Below are 23321 nucleotides of genomic sequence, written 5' to 3'. Positions count from 1 at the left end.
GGTCACACAATCACATATCTGTGTATTATAGCCAAGGGGGCTGGTGTAGCTCAAAGCTCTGCAGTAATAACATCACAGTAGACTTTATCAGCTGGCTGTGGCCTGGGCTGTGGCCTGGGCTGTAGCCCAAAAGGCACCCTATACCCACTAGTAGTGTACTATATAGGGAATAGGGTGCCATTTGGGACACATGCAGTCTGCTCTTCACTCTCCAGTCCTTCCTTTAACCCATGATCTCAGACTACAGCACTGAGGTTGTTATTCCCCAGATACATTGGCCCCCTGTTAAACCAATCAAGCAGACAGAGGATTGCTGCCTCGCTTAGCATCACTCTCTGTCTGATGCTCCTTAGGACTCAAATCAAATTGAATTTGCCACATGCGCCGAATACAACAAGTGTAGACCTTACCGTGAAATGCTTACTTACAAGCCCTTAACCAACAATGCAGTTTTAAGAAAATAGAGTTAAGAAAATACCCTGGGTCTCGACCCCGCCCTGTGCAACTGGGTACTGGACTTCCTGACGGGCCGCCCCCAGGTGGTGAGGGTAGGCAACAACATTTCCACCTCGCTGATCCTCAACACTGGGGCCCCACAAGGGTGCGTTCTGAGCCCTCTCCTGTACTCCCTGTTCACCCACGACTGAGTGGCCACGCACGCCTCCAACTCAATCATCAAGTTTGCGGACGACACAACAGTGGTAGGCTTGATTACCAACAACGACGAGACGGCCTACAGGGAGGAGGTGAGGGCCCTCAGAGTGTGGTGTCAGGAAAATAACCTCACACTCAACGTCAACAAAACTAAGGAGATAATTGTGGACTTCAGGAAACAGCAGAGGGAACACCCCCCTATCCACATCGATGGAACAGTAGTGGAGAGGGTAGTAAGTTTTAAGTTCCTCGGCATACACATCAGACAAACTGAATTGGTCCACCCACACAGACAGCATCGTGAAGAAGGCGCAGCAGTCCCTCTTCAACCTCAGGAGGCTGAAGAAATTCGGCTTGTCACCAAAAGCACTCACAAACTTCTACAGATGCACAATCGAGAGAATCCTGTCAGGCTGTATCACCGCCTGGTACGGCAACTGCTCCGCCCACAACCGTAAGGCTCTCCAGAGGATAGTGAGGTCTGCACAACGCATCACCAGGGGCAAACTACCTGCCCTCCAGGACACCTACACCACCCGATGTCACAGGAAGGCCATAAAGATCATCAAGGACAACAACCACCCGAGCCACTGCCTGTTCACCCCGCTATCATCCAGAAGGCGAGGTCAGTACAGGTGCATCAAAGCTGGGGCCGAGAGACTGAAAAACAGCTTCTATCTCAAGGCCATCAGACTGTTAAACAGCCACCACTAACATTGAGTGGCTGCTGCCAACACACTGACTCAACTCCAGCCACTTTAATAATGGGAATTGATGGGAAATGATGTAAAATATATCACTAGCCACTTTAAACAATGCTACCTAATATAATGTTTACATACCCTACATTATTCATCTCATATGTTTATGTATATACTGTACTCTATATCATCTACTGCATCTTTATGTAATACATGTATCACTAGCCACTTTAACTATGCCACTTTGTTTACATACTCATCTCATATGTATATACTGCACTCAATACCATCTACTGTATCTTGCCTATGCCGCTCTGTACCATCACTCATTCATATATCTTTATGTACATATTCTTTATCCCCTTACACTTGTGTGTATAAGGTAGTAGTTTTGGAATTGTTAGCTAGATTACTTGTTGGTTATTACTGCATTGTCGGAACTAGAAGCACAAGCATTTCGCTACACTCACATTAACATCTGCTAACCATGTGTATGTGACAAATAAAATTTGATTTGATTTAAAGTAAAAAATAAATAAAAAATTAACAGTCTATGACTTGGATGACTAGAGTCTTTGACACATTTTTGGCCATTCCTCTAAAAACGCCTAGTACATAGGTCCTGGATGGCAGGAAGCTTGGCCCCAATGATGTACTGGGCTGTACGCACTATCCTCTGTAGTGCCTTACGTCAGACGCCGAGCAGTTGCCATACCAGGCGGTGATGCAACCGGTCAGGATGCTCTCGATGGTGCAGCTGTATAACTTTTTGAGGATCTGGGGACCAATGCCAAATCTTTTCAGTCTCCTGAGGGGGAAAAGGTGTTGTCGTGCCCTCTTCACAACTTTCTTGGTGTGTTTCGACCATGTTAATTTGTTGGCGATGTGGACACCATTCACCTCCTTTGGCTTGGTGACATTTTCTCACCGCTGGCTGGCCGGCCGTAAAAAACATCAGCGACCTTGCAATATGACCACCGTGAGGGCACTACGTTGCAGAAACAGGATATTGTCATGGGATGCTTTTCTATATGACCTTTTTTCTGTGTCTAGATCTAAACATGACCTTACAATTAGACTGCTTATCCACTGTGCATTATATAGCAGAAATATGATATTGTCAATGTCATGGGATGACAACTCTTCTATTTCTGAACTAATTTTCTATTCTAGACAGAAACATGACCTTAAAATCCGTCCACTCACTCACCGAGCATTACATAGCAGAAATGGGATATTGTCATGGCATGGAACTTTTCTGTAATATTTATAAATGTTTCATATGAATGACCATTAGATAAGCCATTGGTTGTGAGCAGCAATAATAAACATATACCTACTTACAAGAAGTAATAGTGTAAAGAGTTAAATAACACAAATCTGAGTTCTAATCAATTTCATCAAAACTGTTGACCTGTCCCTGTAGAGTTGACTGACCCATATCTTGTGTTGTGCACTACAGGAGCCTTCATGTTCCCCTACTTCATCATGCTGGTGTTCTGTGGGATCCCCCTGTTCTTCCTGGAGCTCTCATTTGGACAGTTCGCCAGCCAGGGATGTCTGGGGGTTTGGAGGATCAGCCCCATGTTCAAAGGTGAGACAGTTAACAACCACTGATGCTGTTGGTCAGTCATGTTTAAAACACTGCTGCGATTGCTCAGTCATGTTCAAAGGTGAGCCAGTTAACAACCACTGATGCCATTGCTCAGTCATGTTCAAAGGTGAGCCAACAACCAGTGCTGGTGTTGGTGATTGGCATTAATATCACTGCCGTTGGTCAGTGGCATCCAACTAATAACTGACTATCTGATGCTTAAGAAACTGAAAGGTTGAAAATAAATTACAGCATCTATTGTCAGCTTAGAATGCATATGTAAACATTCTTAGAAAACCCACAGATTTTCTACATGTCTTCAGTAAGAGAGCCACAGTCTTGTCTGGTAGTATTCTGAAGTCCTCCACTCTCTCTTTCTCCCTCACCAGGTGTGGGCTACGGGATGATGGTGGTGTCCACCTACATCGGTATCTACTACAACGTGGTGATCTGCATTGCCTTCTACTATTTCTTCTCTTCCATGACCAACCTGCTGCCCTGGACCTACTGCAACAACCCCTGGAACACGCCCACCTGCAATGGTGTGGTGACTCCCAGGGGCATCAACAACACCTTGGCCAACGTCACCCGCAGCTTGGTCACCGGGGCCGCTGAGGTTGCCGTGGAGGTGGTCAATAAGACCAAGAGGACCAGCCCCAGCGAGGAGTACTGGAAGTAAGGCATGAGTGAGAGGGAGTTACTACTAGACCTGTAGAGTACTGGAAGTAAGGCACGAGTGAGAGGGAGTTAATACTAGACCTGTAGAGTACTGGAAGTAAGGCACGAGTGAGAGGGAGTTACTACTAGACCTGTAGAGTACTCGAAGTAAGGCACGAGTGAGAGGGAGTTACTACTAGACCTGTAGAGTACTGGAAGTAAGGCATGAGTGAGAGGGAGTTACTACTAGACCTGTAGAGTACTGGAAGTAAGGCACGAGTGAGAGGGAGTTACTACTAGACCTGTAGAGTACTGGAAGTAAGGCCTAACCCGGACCCAGAGTCGGTTATCAATCTTTATTTGAATTCCAGCTGATTTTATTCTAAATCTGTTGAGTACTGGAAGTAAGGCCTGAGTGTACACTTGCCGGTTGGAAGATTCCCGGAATCAGACAGGAATAAGCAAGAAATCCAGATTCGTCCAGCCAGGACTTCTGGGAATTTTGGGAGTTACTGTAATTCTGCAACCCAGCAGTACCTGAGTGGGAAGGTGTGGGCACGGCTGACTCTGAGTCAGGCCTACAAGATTAAAGAGACTGGAGTAGATGCTGCAAGGGTTAATACACACTCTACTGCTCCTAAATATGGGTAGTAAAGTAGTGTTCAAAATGTTTTGGCACATAAAGTACACTATATATACAAAAGTATGTGGACACGGCTTCAAATTAGTGTATTCGACTATTTCAGCCACACCTGTTGTTGACAGGTGTATAATATCGAGCACTCAACCAATGCAATCTCCATAGACAAACATTGGCATTAGAATGGCCTCAGTGACTTTCAACATGGGACCGTCATAGGATGCCACCTTTCCAACAAGTCAGTTCGTCAAATTTCTGCCCTGCTAGAGCTGCCCTGGTCAACTATAAGTGCTGGTATTGTGAAGTGGAGACGTCTAGGAGCAACAATGTCTCAGCTGTGAAGTGGTAGGCCACACAAGTTCACAGAAGGGGATCACAGAGTGCTGAAACTCGTAGCACGTAAAAATCGTCTGTCCTCGGTTGCAACAAAGAGTACCAAACTGCCTTTTAGGCTGCTCAGCACAATAACTGTTAGTCGCGTCATGAAATGGGTTTCCATGGTCGAGCAGCCTAAGATCACCATGCCCAATGCCAAGCGTCGGCTGGAGTGGTGTAAAGCTCGCCTCCATTGGACTCTGGAGCAGTGGAGTGATGAATCACGTTTCACTATCTGGCAGTCTGACGAACAAATCTGGGTTTGGTGGATGCCAGGAGAACGCTACCTGCCCGAATGCATAGTGCCAACTGTAAAGTTTGGTGTAGGAGGAATAATGGTCTGGGGCTGATTTTCATGGTTCGGACTACGCCCCTTAGTTCCAGTAAAGAAAAAGCGAGGTCCATACAGAAATGGTTTGTTGAGATCGGTGTAGAAGAATTTGACTGGCCTGCACAGAGCCCTGACCTCAACCCCCTCTAACACCTTTGGGATAAATTGGAACACTGACTGCGAGCCAGGCCTAATCGCCCAGAATCCATGTCCGACCTCACTGATGCTCTTATGGTTGAATGGAAGCAAGTCTCCACAGCAATGCTCCAACATCAAGTGGAAAGCCTTCCCAGAAGAGTGGAGGCTGTTGTAGCAGCAAATAGGGACCAACTCCATATTAGTGCCCATGATTTTGTAATGAGATGTTCGACGAGAAGGTGTCCACATACTTTTGGTCACATAGTGCATGTCTGACCATGGGTAAACAGAAGAGTGTTTGTGCATCTCTGTAAGGCAATGTTGTTTTAGATGCTCTAGTCCTGTCCAGTCAGATGGCAGGCATATGTGCCTTGCTAATCCTGGCCTATGATTAATCATCCCGCATTCAACAAGCATTACACATACTGTAGTTGACTGTCTGAAGTACACAAGATTAGATGTTAAGTATATTTTCCTCGACAAGAATAGTATCTTGATCCCCTAGTGAATGGGGAGTAGAGTACCTGTTTTATTCCCCTAGCATAGAAAATAGTGGCCATTCGAAGGGAGCGGTGTGCTTGGTTAATGGCTTTCTAAATGGTTTGTGCTCAGCTTTCATTCCGGGTGATGTCTTCAGTATACTATGAATGGAGTTGTATTTCCTGCCTATTGTCAGTTAAGATAAACCATTGTGTTGTCACCAAGTTGTTTTTCAGTCATGCTGCAACATTGAAATATGTGATTCGCTCGCTGTAATACAAGGGATCATCCGAACAATTCTCCTTCTCTATCTCTCATGAATGAACGTATAGCCATTGTTTGTCCCTGCGGCACTGACTCTACATTCTGCATTTCTCTATTAAGGCGTTGTTGTGAATAGACACTGTGATTAATTGTGTGCGTTCCCCACAGACACTACGTTCTGCAGATCTCAGACGACATCGGGAATTTCGGTGAAGTCCGTCTCCCTATTCTGGGATGTCTGGCCGTGTCATGGGTGGTGGTCTTCCTCTGTCTCATTAGAGGAGTCAAGTCTTCAGGCAAGGTGAGCAGCGGTGTCTATCGCTGTGTCTCCCTGTTTTTTTCTCTCTTCTCTCTCTTATCTCGCTCATCTCTCTACGTTCTCTCTCTCACCTCCAAAAGTCATTGATTGGGCCAGTAGTTTTTCCCGGTCAGGTTACTTAGTCTATGATCAAGAAAAACTCCTAGTCATAATGTATCATTGACACCCATTAGGAGATGTTCTAACTCATTCTTCACCTCTCGGCGGTCCTCAGGTGGTGTACTTCACAGCCACATTCCCCTACGTGGTGCTGACCATCCTCTTCATCAGAGGCATCACCCTGGAGGGAGCTGTCACCGGCATCAAGTACTACCTTACCCCACAGTGGCATAAGATCCTCGACGCTAAGGTATGGGTAATCATATAGGAAATGTAGTAAATATAGTAATAAGTCATGTAAATCTATGTCATTACCATGTCATTACTGCAGCTAGTTAAGAACTACTTCATGAGTTGTTGACGTTGACTTTTTATAACTCATATAATAGCTCTGTAGCTCTTCATAGCGTAACGTTGTAGGCTGTCTCATCACACAGAGACATCTTTAAAATCAGATGTCATATGCCTCAGATATGAAGTAAGTCTTCAGTGGTTGTATTGACACATGGTTTTCTGTCTGTCCAGGTGTGGGGAGACGCTGCCTCTCAGATCTTCTACTCTCTGGGCTGTGCATGGGGTGGGCTCATCACTATGGCCTCCTACAACAAGTTCCACAACAACTGCTACAGGTACTCTACTCTTCCTCTTTCCCCGCTGTTACCCCCTTAACTCTCCCCTCTACTACCAAATAAACCCTGTGTGAATCCCTAATGGCACCCTATAGGCCCTGGTCAAAAGTAGTGCACTATAAAGGAAAATTGATACCAATTGGGCCACTTCTGCAATCTGAGTTGTATAAGAAGTGAAGGGTAGTGTGTGCGGTTACACTGCAGTACTTTTTCATGCTTGGTTGGAGTGAATCAGAAAGGGTCTTTGTTGCTTCTCTGGGTGCAATCACGCTACAGTGTCAGCAGTGATTAACAGAAAGGGTGCAGAATGGAGGAGGGCAGCTGCAAATCACAGGAATTGATGGAATATGGTGTGATGGTATGCACTGCATGCCATTGTACTGTAGGTGGAGGCCAGAGGCAGCGCACTGGGAGTATTTTTTTTTTACTCTTGTTTAACCTGCGGTTGCATTGTTCGTTGTAGTTTACAGTAGTCAAACTCAAAGCTCCCTTGCAAACTGGAAAGAGGTTTTCTCTTCTGATTAGCACCACCATGTGGTGGAAGCAGTGAAGTGGCAGACAGGATAATATTAATCAATGATCGTGTAGTGACTGATAAACCCACCAGTTGAAAGAAACCAGGAAAAATATCTCACTGTTTAGTATAATTATGATTTTTGATTATGTAATTAAGACTTTGACTGTTTAGTATTCATGAATATGCACTGGAAGGAAGAATGATGGTGAAATGCACAGATGGCTTCTTAGTGGTTACTTACACAGAGACCTATAAAACGTATCCTATTTCTTAGTTTTTACTAATAAAATGTTCTTCCTGTTTTCTCTTTTTTGATTGTTCGCCCATACAGAGACAGCATCATCATCAGCATCACCAACTGTGCGACCAGCGTGTATGCAGGCTTTGTCATCTTCTCCATCCTGGGCTTCATGGCCCACCACCTGAACGTAGATGTATCTGAGGTGGCCGACCACGGTCCCGGCCTGGCCTTCGTGGCCTACCCAGAGGCCCTCACTCTGCTGCCCATCTCCCCTCTCTGGTCCCTTCTCTTCTTCTTCATGCTCATCCTGCTGGGCCTGGGGACGCAGGTGAGTCAGTCAACCACCATGACATCCTGGTTGTGTCCCAAATGGCACCATATTCCCCCAGGGCACAGGTGAAAATGTGTCACTATGTAGGGAATAGGATGCCATTTGGGATGCCACACCTGTCTAATAGGACACATTTTTTATAGAATTTAAGGGCTGCATGACCGAACATTGGGCTCAACTTGACACGTAGATTTTTTTTATTTTATTTTCATGTTGGAGAAAGTTTTTTTTTTAGAGAAGTAGATATAAGAAGTCAATGCTGAGTGATAACCTGTCAATGTGTCCCTGTGTGTAGTTCTGCCTGCTGGAGACCCTGGTGACAGCCATTGTGGATGAGATTGGTACTGACTGGATCGTTAGGAACAAGACGGTAGTCACAGGAGGAGTGGCTATAGTGGGCTTCCTGCTGGGGGTGCCGCTCACTACACAGGTAATGGATAAGAGATGTTTACACACACAAACATACACTGCATGCGTACACACAAAATACACATTAGGGTTGAATATTTTTCTGGTATTTTATAATGTTCCAAACCGAGAATAAATCACTTTTCTCCCGGGTAACCCGGTATTTCCCGTCAAAACCAGAAGTGTCATTCAAAGGCATATAAATAGGTCTGTTTAGATTTGATTAGAGCTTTGATGGAAAATTCAAGCCTGACGCTACCTGAGACTGATGAGTCATACATTAAATACATTTTATGAGCCCAAGCCCAAAAAAGCCCAAATGATGGTGCCCTTATCCAATACATTTATGACATATAGGCTACTGCACATATGCACAACAGAAAAACATAAAAGCCCATAGATGTCGCTAGCTACAGTTGAAGTCGGAAGTTTACATACACTTAGGTTGGAGTCATTAAAACTCGTTTTTCAACCACTCCACAAATTTCTTGTCAACAAACTATAGTTTTGGCAAGTCAGTTAGGACATCTAATTTTTACAACAAATGTTTACAGACAGATTATGTCACTTATATATTGTATACTGTATCAATATTCCAGTGGGTCAGAAGTTTACATACACTTAGTTGACTGTGCCTTTAAACAGCTTGGGGAAATTATGTAACGGCTTTAGAAGCTACTGATAGGCTAATTGACATAATTTGTACCTGTGTACCTGTGGATGTATTTCAAGGCCTACCTTCAAACTCAGTGCCTCTTTGTTTGACATCATGGGAAAATCAAAAGAAATCAGCCAAGACCCCAGAAAAAAAGTCTGGTTCATCCTTGGGAGCAATTTCCAAATGCCATGTTCATCTGTACAATCAATAGTACGCAAGTATAAACATCATGGGACCACGCAGCCGCCATACCGCTCAGGAAGGAGACGCATTCTGTCTCCTAGAGATGAATGTACTATGGTGAGAAAAGTGCAAATAAATTCCAGAATAACAGCAAAGGACCTTGTGAAGATGCTGGAGGAAACAGGTACAAAAGTGTCTATATCCACAGTAAAATGCGTCCTATATCGACATAACCAGAAAGGCCGCTCAGCAAGGAAAGTAGCCACTGCTCCAAAACAGCCATAAAAAAGCCAGATTACGGTTTGCAACTGCACATGGGGACAAAGGTCGTACCTTTTGGAGAAATGTCCTCTGGTCTGATGAAACAAAAATAGAACTATTTGGCCATAATGACCATCCCAACCGTGAAGCCCGGGGATGGCAGCATCATGTTGTGGGGGTGCTTTGCTGCAGGAGGGACTGGTGCACTTCACAAAATAGATAGGAAAATGATGTGGATATATTGAAGCAACATCTGAAGACATCAGTCAGGAAGTTAAAGCTTGGTCGCAAATGGGTCTTCCAAATGGACAATGACCCCAAGAATACTTCCATAGTTGTGGCAAAATGGCTTAAGGACAACAAAGTCAAGGTATTGGAGTGGCCATCACAAAGCCCTGGCCTCAATCCCACAGAAATTGTGTTGGCAGAACTGAAAAAGCATGTGCGAGCAAGGAGGCTAACAAACCTGACTCAGTTACACCAGCTCTGTCAGGTGGAATGGGCCAAAATTCACCCAACTTATTGTGGGAAGCTTGTGGAAGGCTACCCAAAACATTTGACCCAAGTTAAACAATTTAAAGGCAGTGCTACCAAATACTAATTGAGTGTAAGTAAACTTCTGACCCACTGTGAATGTGAGGAAGGAAATAAAAGCTCAAATAAATCATTCTCTATACTATTATTTTGACATTTCACATTCTTAAAATAAAGTGGTGATCCTAATTTTTACTAGGATTTAAATATCAGGAATTGTGAAAAACTGAGTTTAAATGTATTTGTCTAAGGTGTATGCAAACTTCCGACTTCAACTGTATATGCTCTCCTGGGTAAATTAATGAAACTAGCTCCAGTAGGCTAATACATTGTGAACTGTATTACTGCACTGTATTGTGTTAAACTGTCCTCTTAGTATGCATTTTGTCACTTCCTGTTGAACGCGGAACGAGGGAGAGCTCAGTTTGTTCTATTGGACAGTTTTGAAAGTCTATTGAGAAGTTTATTACTAGCTAGCTACCTTCTGAGTGTGGATCCTGCGACGCGGTTGGCATAAGTTGCTGTGTTCCTGACGACCTAGGCCGGGTCTGAGGAGCTGTTTGGAGTAGCAGCTAGCCTAGCTGTCTGTCAAGCTAGCAGTGTTTTCTGGAGGGCTTGAACGCAGTCCGCGATGTGGTTAGCCATTGTGGCTGGGACCGAGGATTGTCCCGGGATTGTGGCTGGCTAGATCCCTGCTGTTTGTTGTTGTTTTCAATCTTCCCTACGATCTGCCCTGTCTGGAACTGCGAGGAGTAACCGTGTAACCTACGCTGCTACCATGACAAAGACCAAAAACGGCTGGAGTACCGATGTTGTTGAGGACAGTGGTGTCTCTCTATCACAGGTGAAGGATCTTTTAGACGAACGAACATAGTTCTACAAGCAGTTGTTACAGCAACAAGAACATAGATTCAAGTGTCCAAATACTGGAAGAGTCAACTAATAAAAGAATGAACAACCTGACCAAAGAGGTCCAGGACCTGAAGAACAGTTTGAGCAGGAGAATGGCAAGATGACAGCAATCTGTAAATCATTAAGAGAGAACATCAGTTCTGTATGTGATAAGAATGATGGAGAAATCAAGATTATGTCGATGGACAATCAAGACTGAACAACATGGTTGTGGACGGAATTGCAGAATCTCCACATGAGACCTGGAACGGAGTCTGAGGACAAATTAAGGGAAATGATCTTGGAGAAACTGAAGATGGACTACAGGAAGATTGAAGTGGAGCGTGCCCACAGAACTGGAAAAACCCCCACCGACCCAGGTGTCAGGCCCAGGCCGATAGTGGTCAAGTTTGTGGTTCAAGGACAAGGTTGTTGTTCTGAAAAGAGCCAAGAACTTGAGAGGAGCATATATCTTCCGCAACGAATACTATCCGGAAGCTGTGCGCCAAAAGAGGAAAGAACTTATCCCAGCCATGAAAAATCCCAGAGCTCATGGGGACCTTGCTTACATCCGCTATGACAGGCTCTTTGTCCACCATCCCTCCCAAAAGCCTGGAAGGAATGAGAGAGAGCCAAGCCTATGGGTGTGTAGCTTCAACCCCGCAGCACACACACTTACACACACCAACTGATTAATTGACTGCTGAATGTTTTTTTTTTTCTCTTGCTTTGTTTGCACTTTTCCAAATTATGTCTATCTCTGATAAGCTCCCCAGGAAAGGGCTGAAAATAGCCCATATATGTAGCCTCAGAAATAAGGTTCATGAAATCAATAACTTAATAACTTCAGATAATGTTCATATATTAACCATTTCTAAGACTCACTTAGATAATTAATTTGATGATACAGCAGTAGCAATACAAGGATATAACATCTATAGAAGATACAGGAATGCTTATGGGGGAGGTGTTGCTATATATATTCAGAACCATATGCCTGTAATGCTTGGAGAAGATCTTATGTCAAGTGGTATTGAAGGGTTGTGGTTGCAGGTTCACTTGGCACATCTAAAGCCTTTTCTTTTGGGGTGTTGCTATAGGCCACCAAGTGCTAACAGTCAGTATCTAAATAATATGTGTGAACTGCTTGGTAGTGTATGTGATGTAAACAGAGAGGTCTACTTTCTTGGCGACCTGAATATTGATTGGTTTTCATCAAGCTGTCCTCTGAAGAGGAAGCTTCTTACAGGAACCAGTGCCTGTAATCTGGTTCAGGTTATTAATCAAGTTTACCAGGGTGTTTACAAACCGTACAGGAACAACATCATACAAATGTTCTAGAGCTGTATCCGTACCCATTGGATGCAGTGATCACAATATTGTGGCTATATCCAGGAATGCCAAAGTTCCAACAGCTGGGCCTAAAATAGTGTATAAGAAATCATACAACAGATTTTGCTGTGACTCTGCAAATGTAGTGGCTTGTCACACCCTGACCTGAGTATTCTTTGTTTTCTTTATATATTTTGGTTAGGTCAGGGTGTGACATGGGTGATATGTGTTTTTGTACTGTCTAGGGGTTTTGTAGGTTTATGTTTTTTTTTTTTACCATCTATGTGTTTATGTATGTCTATGTAATGTTGCATGTTTGCACTCAGTTTTGATAGCGGTCACGTTCGTCTTGTTATTCTGTTTGTTTGTTTAGTGTACTTCGTGTTTTTCGTCTTTCATTAAAAAGATGTATTCACATCACGCTGCGCTTTGGTCTCCTCACTACGACGATCGTGACAGAATAACCCACCAACAATGGACCAAGCAGCGTGGTACCGGCCAGCAGCAGCGGCAAAGAACGCAGGACTCATGGACTTGGGAGGAGACTCTGGACGGCGAAGGACCCTGGGCACAGCCAGGGGAATATCGCCGCCGCAAAGCAGAGCTGGAGGCAGCGAAAGCAGAGAGGCGCCGGTATGAGAAGGCAGCACGACAGCGTGGCTGGAAGCCCGAGAGGCAGCCCCAAAAATGTCTTGGGGGGGGCACACGGGGAGTGTGGTGAAGCCAGGTAGGAGACCTGCGCCAACTTCCCGTGCTTACCGGAGAGAGAGAGGGACCGGGCAGGCACCGTGTTATGCGGTGGAGCGCACAGTCTCCCCAGTGCGGGTGCACAGCCCGGTGCGGTACATTCCAGCCCCTCATATCGGCCGGGCTAGAGTGGGCATCGAGCCAGGTGCCATGAAGCAGGCTTTACGCATCTGGTCTCCAGTGCATCTCCTCAGGTCAGTGTACATGGCACCAGCCTTACGCATGGTGTCCCCGGTTCGCCAGCACAGCCCAGTGCGGGCTATTCCACCTCGCCGCACTTTCCTGGCTACCGGGAGCATTCAACCAGGTAAGGTTGGGCAGGCTCGGTGCTCAAGAGCTCCAGTGCGCCTGCACGGTCCGGTCTATCCAGTGCCACCTCCACGCACCAGCCCTCCGGTGGCAGCCCCCCGCACCAGGCTGTCTCTCCGTCTCATCCCTACAGGTGCTCCCGCCTGTCCAGCGCTGCTAGAGTCTCCCGTCTGTCCTGAGCTGCTAGAGTCTCCCGTCTGTCCTGAGCTGCTAGAGTCTCCCGTCTGTCCTGAGCTGCTAGAGTCTCCCGTCTGTCCTGAGCTGCTAGAGTCTCCCGTCTGTCCTGAGCCATCAGAGTCTCCCGTCTGTCCTGAGCTGCCAGAGCCGTCAGTCAGCCAGGAGCTGCCAGAGCCATCAGCCAGCCAGGAGCTGCCAGAGTCATCATCCAGCCAGGAGCAGCCAGAGCCACCTGTCACGCCGGCGATGCCGGAGTCGCCCTCCTGTCCGGAGCCGCCAGAGTCGCCCTCCTGTCCGGAGCCGCCAGAGTCTCCCTCCTGTCCGGAGCTGCCAGAGTCGCTCCTCAATCCAGAGGTGCCTTTCCGTCCAGTGGCGCTCTCTACGATGATCTTCAGTCCGGGGCCCACTGCGGTACTGTCATGCCCTGACCTGAGTATTCTTTGTTTTCTTTATATATTTTGGTTAGGTCAGGGTGTGACATGGGTGATGTATGTGTTTTTGTACTGTCTAGGGGTTTTGTAGGTTTATGGGTTTTTATCATCTAGGTGTTTATGTATGTCTATGTAATGTTGCATGTTTGCACTCAGTTTTGATAGCGGTCACGTTCGTCTTGTTATTCTGTTTGTTTGTTTAGTGTACTTCGTGTTTTTCGTCTTTCATTAAAAAGATGTATTCACATCACGCTGCGTTTTGGTCTCCTCACTACGACGATCAATTAATTAGTGGCTAATTAATTTGGCTGCACATCTGACTGGCTAACTTACTGCAAATTGAGAAGTGATGTGACTAAACTCAACAAAAAGAAAAGAAAAATAAACTATGATGAAGCCAAGATCAATGATATAACGAATGGTGTTGTGGAAATTAACACCAGGGACACCTGAAGTCAATATTCAATTAATCATTATTTATTATCAGCAAACTGGAGAGATTCTAACAAACTTAATGCACCATAGTACCCGCTGGTCGAGAGCTCCGCCGGGGCAGTCCCGTTAGTCCTCTTATATACTGCTTACACAGGCAAGTCATATTTGCATGATTCAGCTTATTCATTATCCATAATTAATTAATCATTAACGTTTGGTTCATGCATGTGACCGACCAATACCTCACGAGGCTTCCTCTCTCCAAGCTGAGACCTTGTAACTGAGACACCCCTTCGGTTCTCAAAACAATGTTCTGGGCATACTGCCAATCACTTATACAGCTTAACACATCCTTTCTGAGACTGAGAATTCCTCCCAGGCATGATCAATCAGTCACTTGCATGATCCCAGTCAAATTGGTTATTAGAAAAGCACAAACAAAGAAATTCCTTCACAATCAAAAAAACTTTGCAGTACTTTAAATGAAATTATGGGCAGAAAGACGAATTCAACTTAGATGGCTTATTCATCACAAAACCATTTGATGCAACCAATTATTTTAAGGACTACTTAATTGACAAAGTTTGGAAACTCAGGCAGGAAATGCTACAATGAACAGTGAGCTATGCATAAAAAAAACAAATAATTGAAATTTGTAAAGTTAGTGTGGGAGAGGTGGAACAAATATTGGTATCGATCAATAATGACTTTTGGCAACTTAGATGGAGAGCTACTGAGGATGGTAGCTGACTCTATAGCCACTCCTATATGTCAATAATTTAATCTGAGCCTATAGGAAAGTCTTTGTCCTCAGGCCTGGAGGGAAGCCAAAGTCATTCCACTACCCAAAAGTGATAAAGTAGCCTTTACTGGTTCTAACAGCAGACCTATCAGCTTGCTGCCAGCTCTTAGCAAACTGTTGGGGGAAAAAATGTGTTTGACCAAATTCAATGCTATTTCTCTGTAAACAAATTAACAACAGACTTTCTACATGCTTACAGAGAAGGGCACTCAACATACTGCACTGATACAAATCTCTGATGATTGGTTGAAAGAAATTTAAAATAAGAAGACTGTTGGAAAACGCATGTGTTATGGCTTTTCAACCTAAGCCATATCGTGGATTCAGAGCTATCTATCTAATAGAAATCAAAGGGTTTTCTTTAATGTATGCTTTTCTAATGTAAAAAATGTATAGTGTGGTGTACCGCAGGGCAGCTTTCTAGGCCCTCTACCTTTTTCTATTTTTACCAATGACCTACCACTGGCATTAAACAAAGTATGTGTGTCCATGTATGCTGACGATTCAACCATACGTATATGTATCAGCAACCACAGCTAATGAAGTCACTGAAACCCTTAGCAAAGGGTTGCAGTCTGTTTTTGAATGGGTGGCCAGTAATAAACTGGTCCTGAACATCTCTAAACTAAGAGCTTTGTATTTGGTACAAATCATTCCCTAAGTTCTAGACCTCAGCTGAATCTAGTAATGAATGGTGTGGCTGTTGAACAAGACTAAATTACTTGGTTTTACCTTTAGATTGTAAACTGCCATGGTCAAAACATATAGATTCAATGGTTGTAAACATGGGGAGATGTCTGTCCGTAATAAAGAGATGCTCTGCTTTTATGACATCGCATTCCAAACATCAAAGTCCTGCAGGCTCTAGTTTAGTCTTATCTTGATTATTGTCCAGTCGTATGGTCGAGTGCTGCAAGGAAAGACCTATTTAAGTTGTAGCTGGCCCAGAACAGAGTTGCATGTCTTGATCTGCATTGTAGCTAATATAAATACTATGCACGCCAGTCTTTCTTGGCTAAGAGTTGAGGACAGACTGACTCCATCACTTCTTCTTTTTATAAGAAACATTAATGTGTTCAAAATTCCAAATTGTTAGCATAGTCACCGTACACACAGTTCTGACACACACACTTACCCCACCAGACATGCCACCAGAGGTCTTTTCACAGTCCCCAAATCCAGAATAAATTAAAGAATGTGTACAGTATTATATAGGGCCATTATTGCATGGAACTCCCTTTCATCTCATATTGTTCAAATAGACAGCAAACATGGTTTCAAAAAACTGATAAAGTGACACTGCACGGCACAACGCCTCTACTCTATTTGACCTAGATAGTAGCCTAGGGGTTAGAGTGTTTGGCCAGTAACCGAAAAGGTTGCTGGATCAAATCCCCAAGCTGACAAGGTACAAATCTGTCGTTCTGCCCCTGAGCAAGGCAGTTAACTCACTGTTCCCCGGGTGCCATGGATGTTGATTAAAACCTGTCATTGTGGAGTATTGTGTGTAGATTGATGAGGATTTTTTTTATTTTTATCCATTTTAGAATAAGACTGTAACATAACAAAATGTGGAAAAAAGGGAAGGGGTCTGAATACTTTCCGAAGGCATTGTACCTTTCATATAATATTTCCCCTAATGTTATTAGCCTACCTTCTCTTTCGCTCTCTATTGTTGCTTCATACATTCCTCACTTTCAACAGTTAAATTAAATAAGTTTTGTTGTCCATCAATCTAAAGACATTCTTGCATAATATAGGAGTAGAATTAAATGCAGACTGCTTTCACTTATCTTCACAAAGATTGAATGGTTGGGTCTGAATAAATAACTGCTATAGCCTACCTACTCTTCAAACTACCCGTGAGGTCTGTTGACTGCTGTATGTAACATTCAGCAAACAAATCGGGATAAGAAATGCTAAAAAAGAAACATGTCCAGCAAGCTATTCTAGACTAGCTTTTCCTGCATGGGACTCCAAGAGCTAAGGAGTGTTATTTAAGTAGAGGCTAGCGGAGCACAGGTTTGTGCGTATTGCGCAAGAGTAAGAGGCGATAAGTTAGAAGCTTATTATGCACAACCCATCATTCATTAGCTAAATACAAGGAAAATACTGCATTGAATGTATTACCTGAAAGAGGTAGGCTAGTATATATATATATATATATATCCCACTCAAACTAAATACAAGGCTAATACTGCATTGAATGTATTACCTGAAAGAGGTAGGCTAGTATATATATATATATGTGCACACACACACACAAAGACACACGTAATTACTCAGGGGTATAATCATTAGTCCAAACAGTTGGAAAACGTTTTGTTTTGTAACAAAACTGTTGTTTCTATTGGACAAATTCAGGTAGGTCCCTCACCGTTTTGTTCCATTTGCTTCCGTTCTGGTTCCTAGTGAATACTCCCCAGGGCACAAATGTTCAGGATGTATACTGATTTTGTATTCTCCACCTGTGCTCTCATGTCTTTAGGCTGGGATCTACTGGCTGCTGCTGATGGATAACTATGCTGCTAGTTTCTCTCTGGTTATCATCTCCTGCATCATGTGCATCTGTATCATGTACGTCTATGGTGAGTCCAACTGTCTTTCCTTGATTATAAATATCTATTGTGCACAATGCTCTGCCAAGGCTATTGGTGAAAGCTAATCAAACTGAATGACTGACAACAAGCCGTACTGTTTGTGTTCAGGACACAAGAAATACTTCAAGGATGTTGAGATGATGCTGGGTTTCCCCCCTCCAATCTTCTTCCGGGTCTGCTGGAGATTCGTGTCCCCCATCATCATATCTGTAAGAGCATTTTATCAGCCCCGTTCCCAGTAGCTACCCTCCAGGGCCCCCGAGTTGACATGTTATGAGGCTTCACCTGCTCTGCATTCCACACACTTGTCGTTAATCTGTATGGCTACACTTTCACTTTTGCCTTGTTCTCAACAAAACCTGTTGTGCAAAATATATGTCTGAATACCAGAATGACCTAGACCTAGAACACGACTTGATGAGCATACTGTACATACTTTCTTTATGCAAATGTCAATAATGTTTGTCCGTTTCAAAGTATTCATTACTTGTCGAAAGAATTACAGATAGAACTGAGTGACTAGTGATTTGTAGGATCCCTATGTGTACTTGACACGAATGGTCCCTCTCTGTCTTTTATATTTGCAGTTTATCCTGATCTTCACAGTGATCCAGTACAAGCCGATCACCTACAACGACTATGTGTACCCCGGCTGGTCTCTAGCCATCGGCTTCCTTATGGCCATGTCCTCCGTCATCTGCATACCCATCTATGCTCTCTACAAGATCGCCAAGTCTGAGGGAACCACATTTTTAGAGGTAAAATCCACAGTAGCGCTCTGTCTGTGTTTTGTGTTGGAAAGCTGATGTGGTTGGCATTCTAAGACTGGTGAAAGTGTCGTTTTTGTTTTGTTTGTTAAATGGAACATTTCGTCAAAGGGGCACTCGTTCTAAAAGAAATGGATGGTAAAAGAGAGAACCCGATGGGTGTTATGTTATTACGTAACTTGCATTACATCATTTTCCCAACTGCTTTACCTGCCTCTAATTAGCAATACATAATGAACCTATGTCGCTTCACTCACATTGACCTCTGACCCTCCACCCCTTACAGCGGTTGAAGAATTCGTGCAAGCCAGACGTGAAGTGGGGCCCGGCCCTGAGTGAGCATCGGATAGGCCTCTACGCCACCCCAGGCTCAGAGGGAGAGGTGGAGGTGCGTCCCCTGAAAGAGGAGCTGAAGGAGAAGGAGAAGGAGGATGAGAAGAGGGATGAGATCAGCCTCACCATCCAGGGCAGCAACGGCTCAACAGCACACAACACTACCCCCAGCGCATAGAGGCCCCCACTGGGCTAGTGCCAGTCCCCACCCAACCCTTTCCCACAGCACACCGCAACGTGGGGGAGAGCCCACTCACTGGAGACCTTTACATATTGTAAGGGCTTATTATTTCTAACCTCTAGAGAAATTGTCCGTCATCCAAAAGAATTTCACCTCTTGTTTCGACATAATTGAATTATGCATTTTTTTTTCTCTTCTTCATATTATGCAGGTGTGTGTACACACTGTGAATACATGGCACAATAGGGGAAGGACAACATTTTTCTCCTTCATCTGTAAAGATATCCAGCGGAATTGGCAACTTTTCAAGTGGCAGTGCTGGGGGTTTTAAAGCTGGAGGCCAGGTGTTCTTTGGGTCAGTGCTGTAGACATCTGAATGGAACCACTCTAGGGACTGATCTTTCCCTTCTGCTGTTTTATCTACGGTATAGCTTTTGACTCTCAGTACCCTCTGATACAATATAGTCTCCACTACTCAGACTGTTACGTATGCTGCTTTAGGGTTACCCAGAACAACTCAAATTGGAGTAAGCCAATGGCTTTTTAGCTACTCATCTGACACAATATTTCATTTGACTAACTATACAGTTAAGCCCTTATACTTCCAATGATGTAAACAACTAACATGCATTACAGCACCAACTCCCCACACACACAGAGCATGTTGGTCTCCAGCTTTCTGAACAGCTACCCTGACTGAAGCACATGACTTCCCAATGCCCATTCTCAGGGTCCCAAAACAATTTACTACTTACTGAACACGTTCAATACCTGAGTAAATGTTTCTATGATTATGGTAGGTTTTACATTAGAGAGGGAGCTAAGGTAAAGACAACCATAACATGTTCACACACAAAAACAAATGGGTGGATGGGATGCAACTCAGTACAATAAAGTGCCATCTCTCTTTTAGTCTTCCAATCATTTCCGCGGGAAATGCATCTCGAAATGTGGCATCTCACTTGTGAAGGGAGCATTTGATTGAGGACCGAAGCAGCTAGCATATCGAGGAGGGAGTACACAGTGGTGTTGCCTCATAGCCTCTGTTACTCACAAGTAGGATTTGCCCCAACCAAGCATGTTACCAAAAAACATGTTGAACATGCATGAACTTTAATATCTCGGTGACATAGCTGGCGTATGTGTCTTTGTTCACTTTTTCAAAACTGAGAGACTTGCATCAGCAGGTGTCTTTGCAGAGGAAAATAAATGTATTTACAAGCGTTTTAAAGCTCTGAGCCAAGTAATGGTGTGATTGGATGTGGAAACAGGAAGGAGAGAGGCCATTGGTTAGCCTGGGGATGGAGCTTGTCTCCAGGAGAATAAAAAAAAACTTCAGTCATCTTTACTGAATTATGTAGTTTATATGTAGTTGTATAGTATCGTTCTCTCTATAGAATTGTCTTATTTTTATCTTTTATTATTGTAAATTAACATAGTATATAATTATAAGGAAAACATGTTGATGTTGTAAGAAGCAACAGTATCTTAAGAAATAACAGTAATGTTTACCATTCCTCATCCATGACTTGATTTTTTACTGGTAATTGTTTTATTTTAGGGGGTTGGAGTGGGAGGGACATGTATTTCAGTCACTTTGTGAAAGGATGCTGTTGTGGTTGTGTTTAGGGTGGGAGTAGTGCTCTCACAGGTTGCTGGAATTGGCAATTGTCAAGAGGTCCCATCTCTCCATCTAATTTGAGGCATTTGTCTCCGCTCTGTTACGTTGCATCTGTGTTGCAGTGAGGCAACGACCAGTCTGTGGTAACATTGTAAATCCACTGGGTCCTTGCCTGGCCTACACTGATGGAGAGAGGTAGTCTGGCAATGCAGCTGCTAAAGAGCTAGAGCATCGTATCTTGGTGAAACTACAGATGTATTTCTTCTTTAACCAGTACGTACGTCACTGTATATAATGTTCAACATCTTTATCTGACTGCACAAATCTAGTTTCTGCTGTCATATGACTATGAGTTGTTCTCCTTCCATTTTACTTCAGTTTCACTGTGTTAAAAGTGTCATGACAGTTAGCTATCCAGACTTTGTCCAAAATAGAAACGAAACCTTGCAGTCCAACAGGAGGCATGTCTGACACTCAGGGGAGTAGGTAGTGGTTATTTTGTCCCACATGGCATCTTATTGCCTATGTAATGGGGAATAGGGTTTCATTTGGGACCTACCCAAAGTTGTTGGTTATTTAAACAAAAAAACAAGCACACCAGTAGGTTAGATGCAGCCCAACAGACTCAAGTTTTACTTCAGATGGAGACAAGACTAGTGTGTTCTCCTCCTATGATGATGACAGAAGCACAGTACAGCCACACTACTGAATCTGTTATAAAGCAGAGTAGTAGTGTTCCTGGAATGACGATAGCACAGGATATTAATAATGATGTTGCTTTTAACTGATGTGTGTGTCTTGAAAAGTTAGAAACACTATGGATACATATCATTTTGGTAATAAGAAGTTGACAGCAGGTGTAAATGAGCTAAAGTGGGTTAGTATATATTGACCCTGGTGACTTCATTTGATAACAGAATTATTCTCGACATGCCGGCTGAGGCTAGGAAGTCCTCTAGGACTTTCATTTCTTCTTCTTGTTGAACTGTTGACTTGTAGTCCTCTTCTTTATAATAGTAGTAAGTTAGGATAACCACCATGCTATTGCAACCCTTTGGTCTCTGCTATCCCCGGAATTCTTCCTCTATCAGAGGACTGGTGTTTGTGTGTTTTTATTTGAGTGTATTTTTATTTTCTTATAGAATAATTAGCCAATAATCAGTGTTTAGTGTAATATGTATTTATGTGTAGTGGATACCCTACTGATAACTACTATGTTTAGACCACGATAGTGTCATTATTGATGTCATGTAATTCTAATCAATCAGTAACGATCCATTTTTTCATCTAACAAAACACAAACTACCTATTTAAGAGACCTTTTGTTTTTGTACAAAAAAAAACAAACATGTATTTTATCGTCACGATTTATCATCCGTGTTCAGTGACACTACCTTTATCTTGTTCTAAAAGCCAGCTGATATCAAAAGTATTGCCGAACAAAAGCTTGGGTTGAAACTTGAAATTCAAAGGAATGCATTTACCAGTATGTTCTGTTGGAGGTACATGACATGTCTGCAGCTACATGACTGTTGGAGACAGTACATAATAAGTGTTCATCTATTTTACATAGTAACAATGCCAACAGTATTAAGTGAACACTGTGGTACTGTACTGCAGTCACATCTGTTTACAATATAGCGACTCTGCTGTACATTTTTTGTGTAAACAGACTGGCCTTTTCAATTTGGTGGAGGAGTAGTTTACGAGCATTATGTGGCAAATAAAGAAAAGAAAATCAAACAGCATAATCAGCAACATTGCCCGGGCCCCAGGAAGAGTAGCTGCTGCTTCAGCTAATAGGGATCTGAATAAAAGACTAGATAACATTGTAAATGCAATACATGACATAAGATCAAAATATCAATGTATTGGGGAACTATGTATGAAAGGGTGATTTTGTTTTCATCTTATTCTTCCTTTTTGGGATTATTATTTCATTAGCTTGGCATTTTATCATTTGGTGAGACCCTTCCATTAAAATGATTAACCTAAGCAGGTAGTGTAAAAGGACACATTGAATGAATATTCATATATTTGTGACATTGTAATAGAAACAAATTGTTCATCAACTCATATTGAAATCACAGTAGTAAAAGTCTTCTATATATGGAATGTAAGAAATGAATACATGTTAGCAATTCTGAAAACGCATAGTAGGCTTTTACTGTACTAAAATTATCTGCTCTGTGATTCACTAATCATAGAGATGTCTGAATTTCTTACTCATAAACATGTTTTTACAAGTTGTTTCAGCACTTTAAATCAAGTCATGTGTTTATAACATATCTAATAATACAAACTTCCGTTTTGAAATAAGGCTTTACAATGGTCTGAGTAAACTGTTGTCACTGTCAGCAGAGTAGACATGATTTATGCCAATGTAAATTCTATCATAAGGGAGAATAAAGCACAAATGAAATGAACACAGTACTGGTACTTTATCATATATATCTAACCATGTCTCTTGTACCTTGGGGCCAAAATCCATTGAATTGTCTTAGTCATGTCAGCTGTATATCGTAAACTGTTCAATTACAAATGGTAAATAAAATCTATTTTAAAGATCACTCAAGTGTGGTTTATGTCCCATCTAGATTACACAGCATGCAGTGTTTTCTCTTTCTGAACAGGTAATCACTTTCGTTAAGATTGGAGAAAGCAGAACCGTAATAAAACAT

At 43.1% G+C, this 23321-nt stretch overlaps 1 protein-coding gene across 14 annotated transcripts in view; it reads left to right on the top strand.

Moving 5' to 3' along the window:
• LOC110530321 (sodium- and chloride-dependent glycine transporter 1) overlaps window positions 1-23210 on the top strand; it is an 82619-nt gene extending 59409 nt beyond the window's left edge. For all 14 annotated transcript variants that reach the window (XM_021613260.3, XM_021613258.3, XM_090182295.1 and 11 more), the window contains 11 exons: window positions 2818-2949; window positions 3339-3624; window positions 6003-6135; window positions 6368-6502; window positions 6778-6881; window positions 7730-7967; window positions 8266-8400; window positions 17627-17726; window positions 17847-17947; window positions 18326-18496; window positions 18792-23210. In XM_021613260.3, coding sequence (XP_021468935.1) covers window positions 2818-2949; window positions 3339-3624; window positions 6003-6135; window positions 6368-6502; window positions 6778-6881; window positions 7730-7967; window positions 8266-8400; window positions 17627-17726; window positions 17847-17947; window positions 18326-18496; window positions 18792-19016 — 1760 coding nt within the window. In that variant the 3' untranslated portion in view covers window positions 19017-23210. The remainder of the gene's footprint in view (window positions 1-2817; window positions 2950-3338; window positions 3625-6002; window positions 6136-6367; window positions 6503-6777; window positions 6882-7729; window positions 7968-8265; window positions 8401-17626; window positions 17727-17846; window positions 17948-18325; window positions 18497-18791) is intronic.
• Window positions 23211-23321: the final 111 nt, after the last annotated feature.

This window comes from Oncorhynchus mykiss, chromosome 8, assembly GCF_057628025.1.
Source record: "Oncorhynchus mykiss isolate SJ-2025 chromosome 8, ASM5762802v1, whole genome shotgun sequence".
Taxonomy (NCBI): domain Eukaryota; kingdom Metazoa; phylum Chordata; class Actinopteri; order Salmoniformes; family Salmonidae; genus Oncorhynchus; species Oncorhynchus mykiss.
Note: the sequence above shows the minus strand (reverse complement) of the source record. Positions and strands in the feature narration are given on the sequence as shown.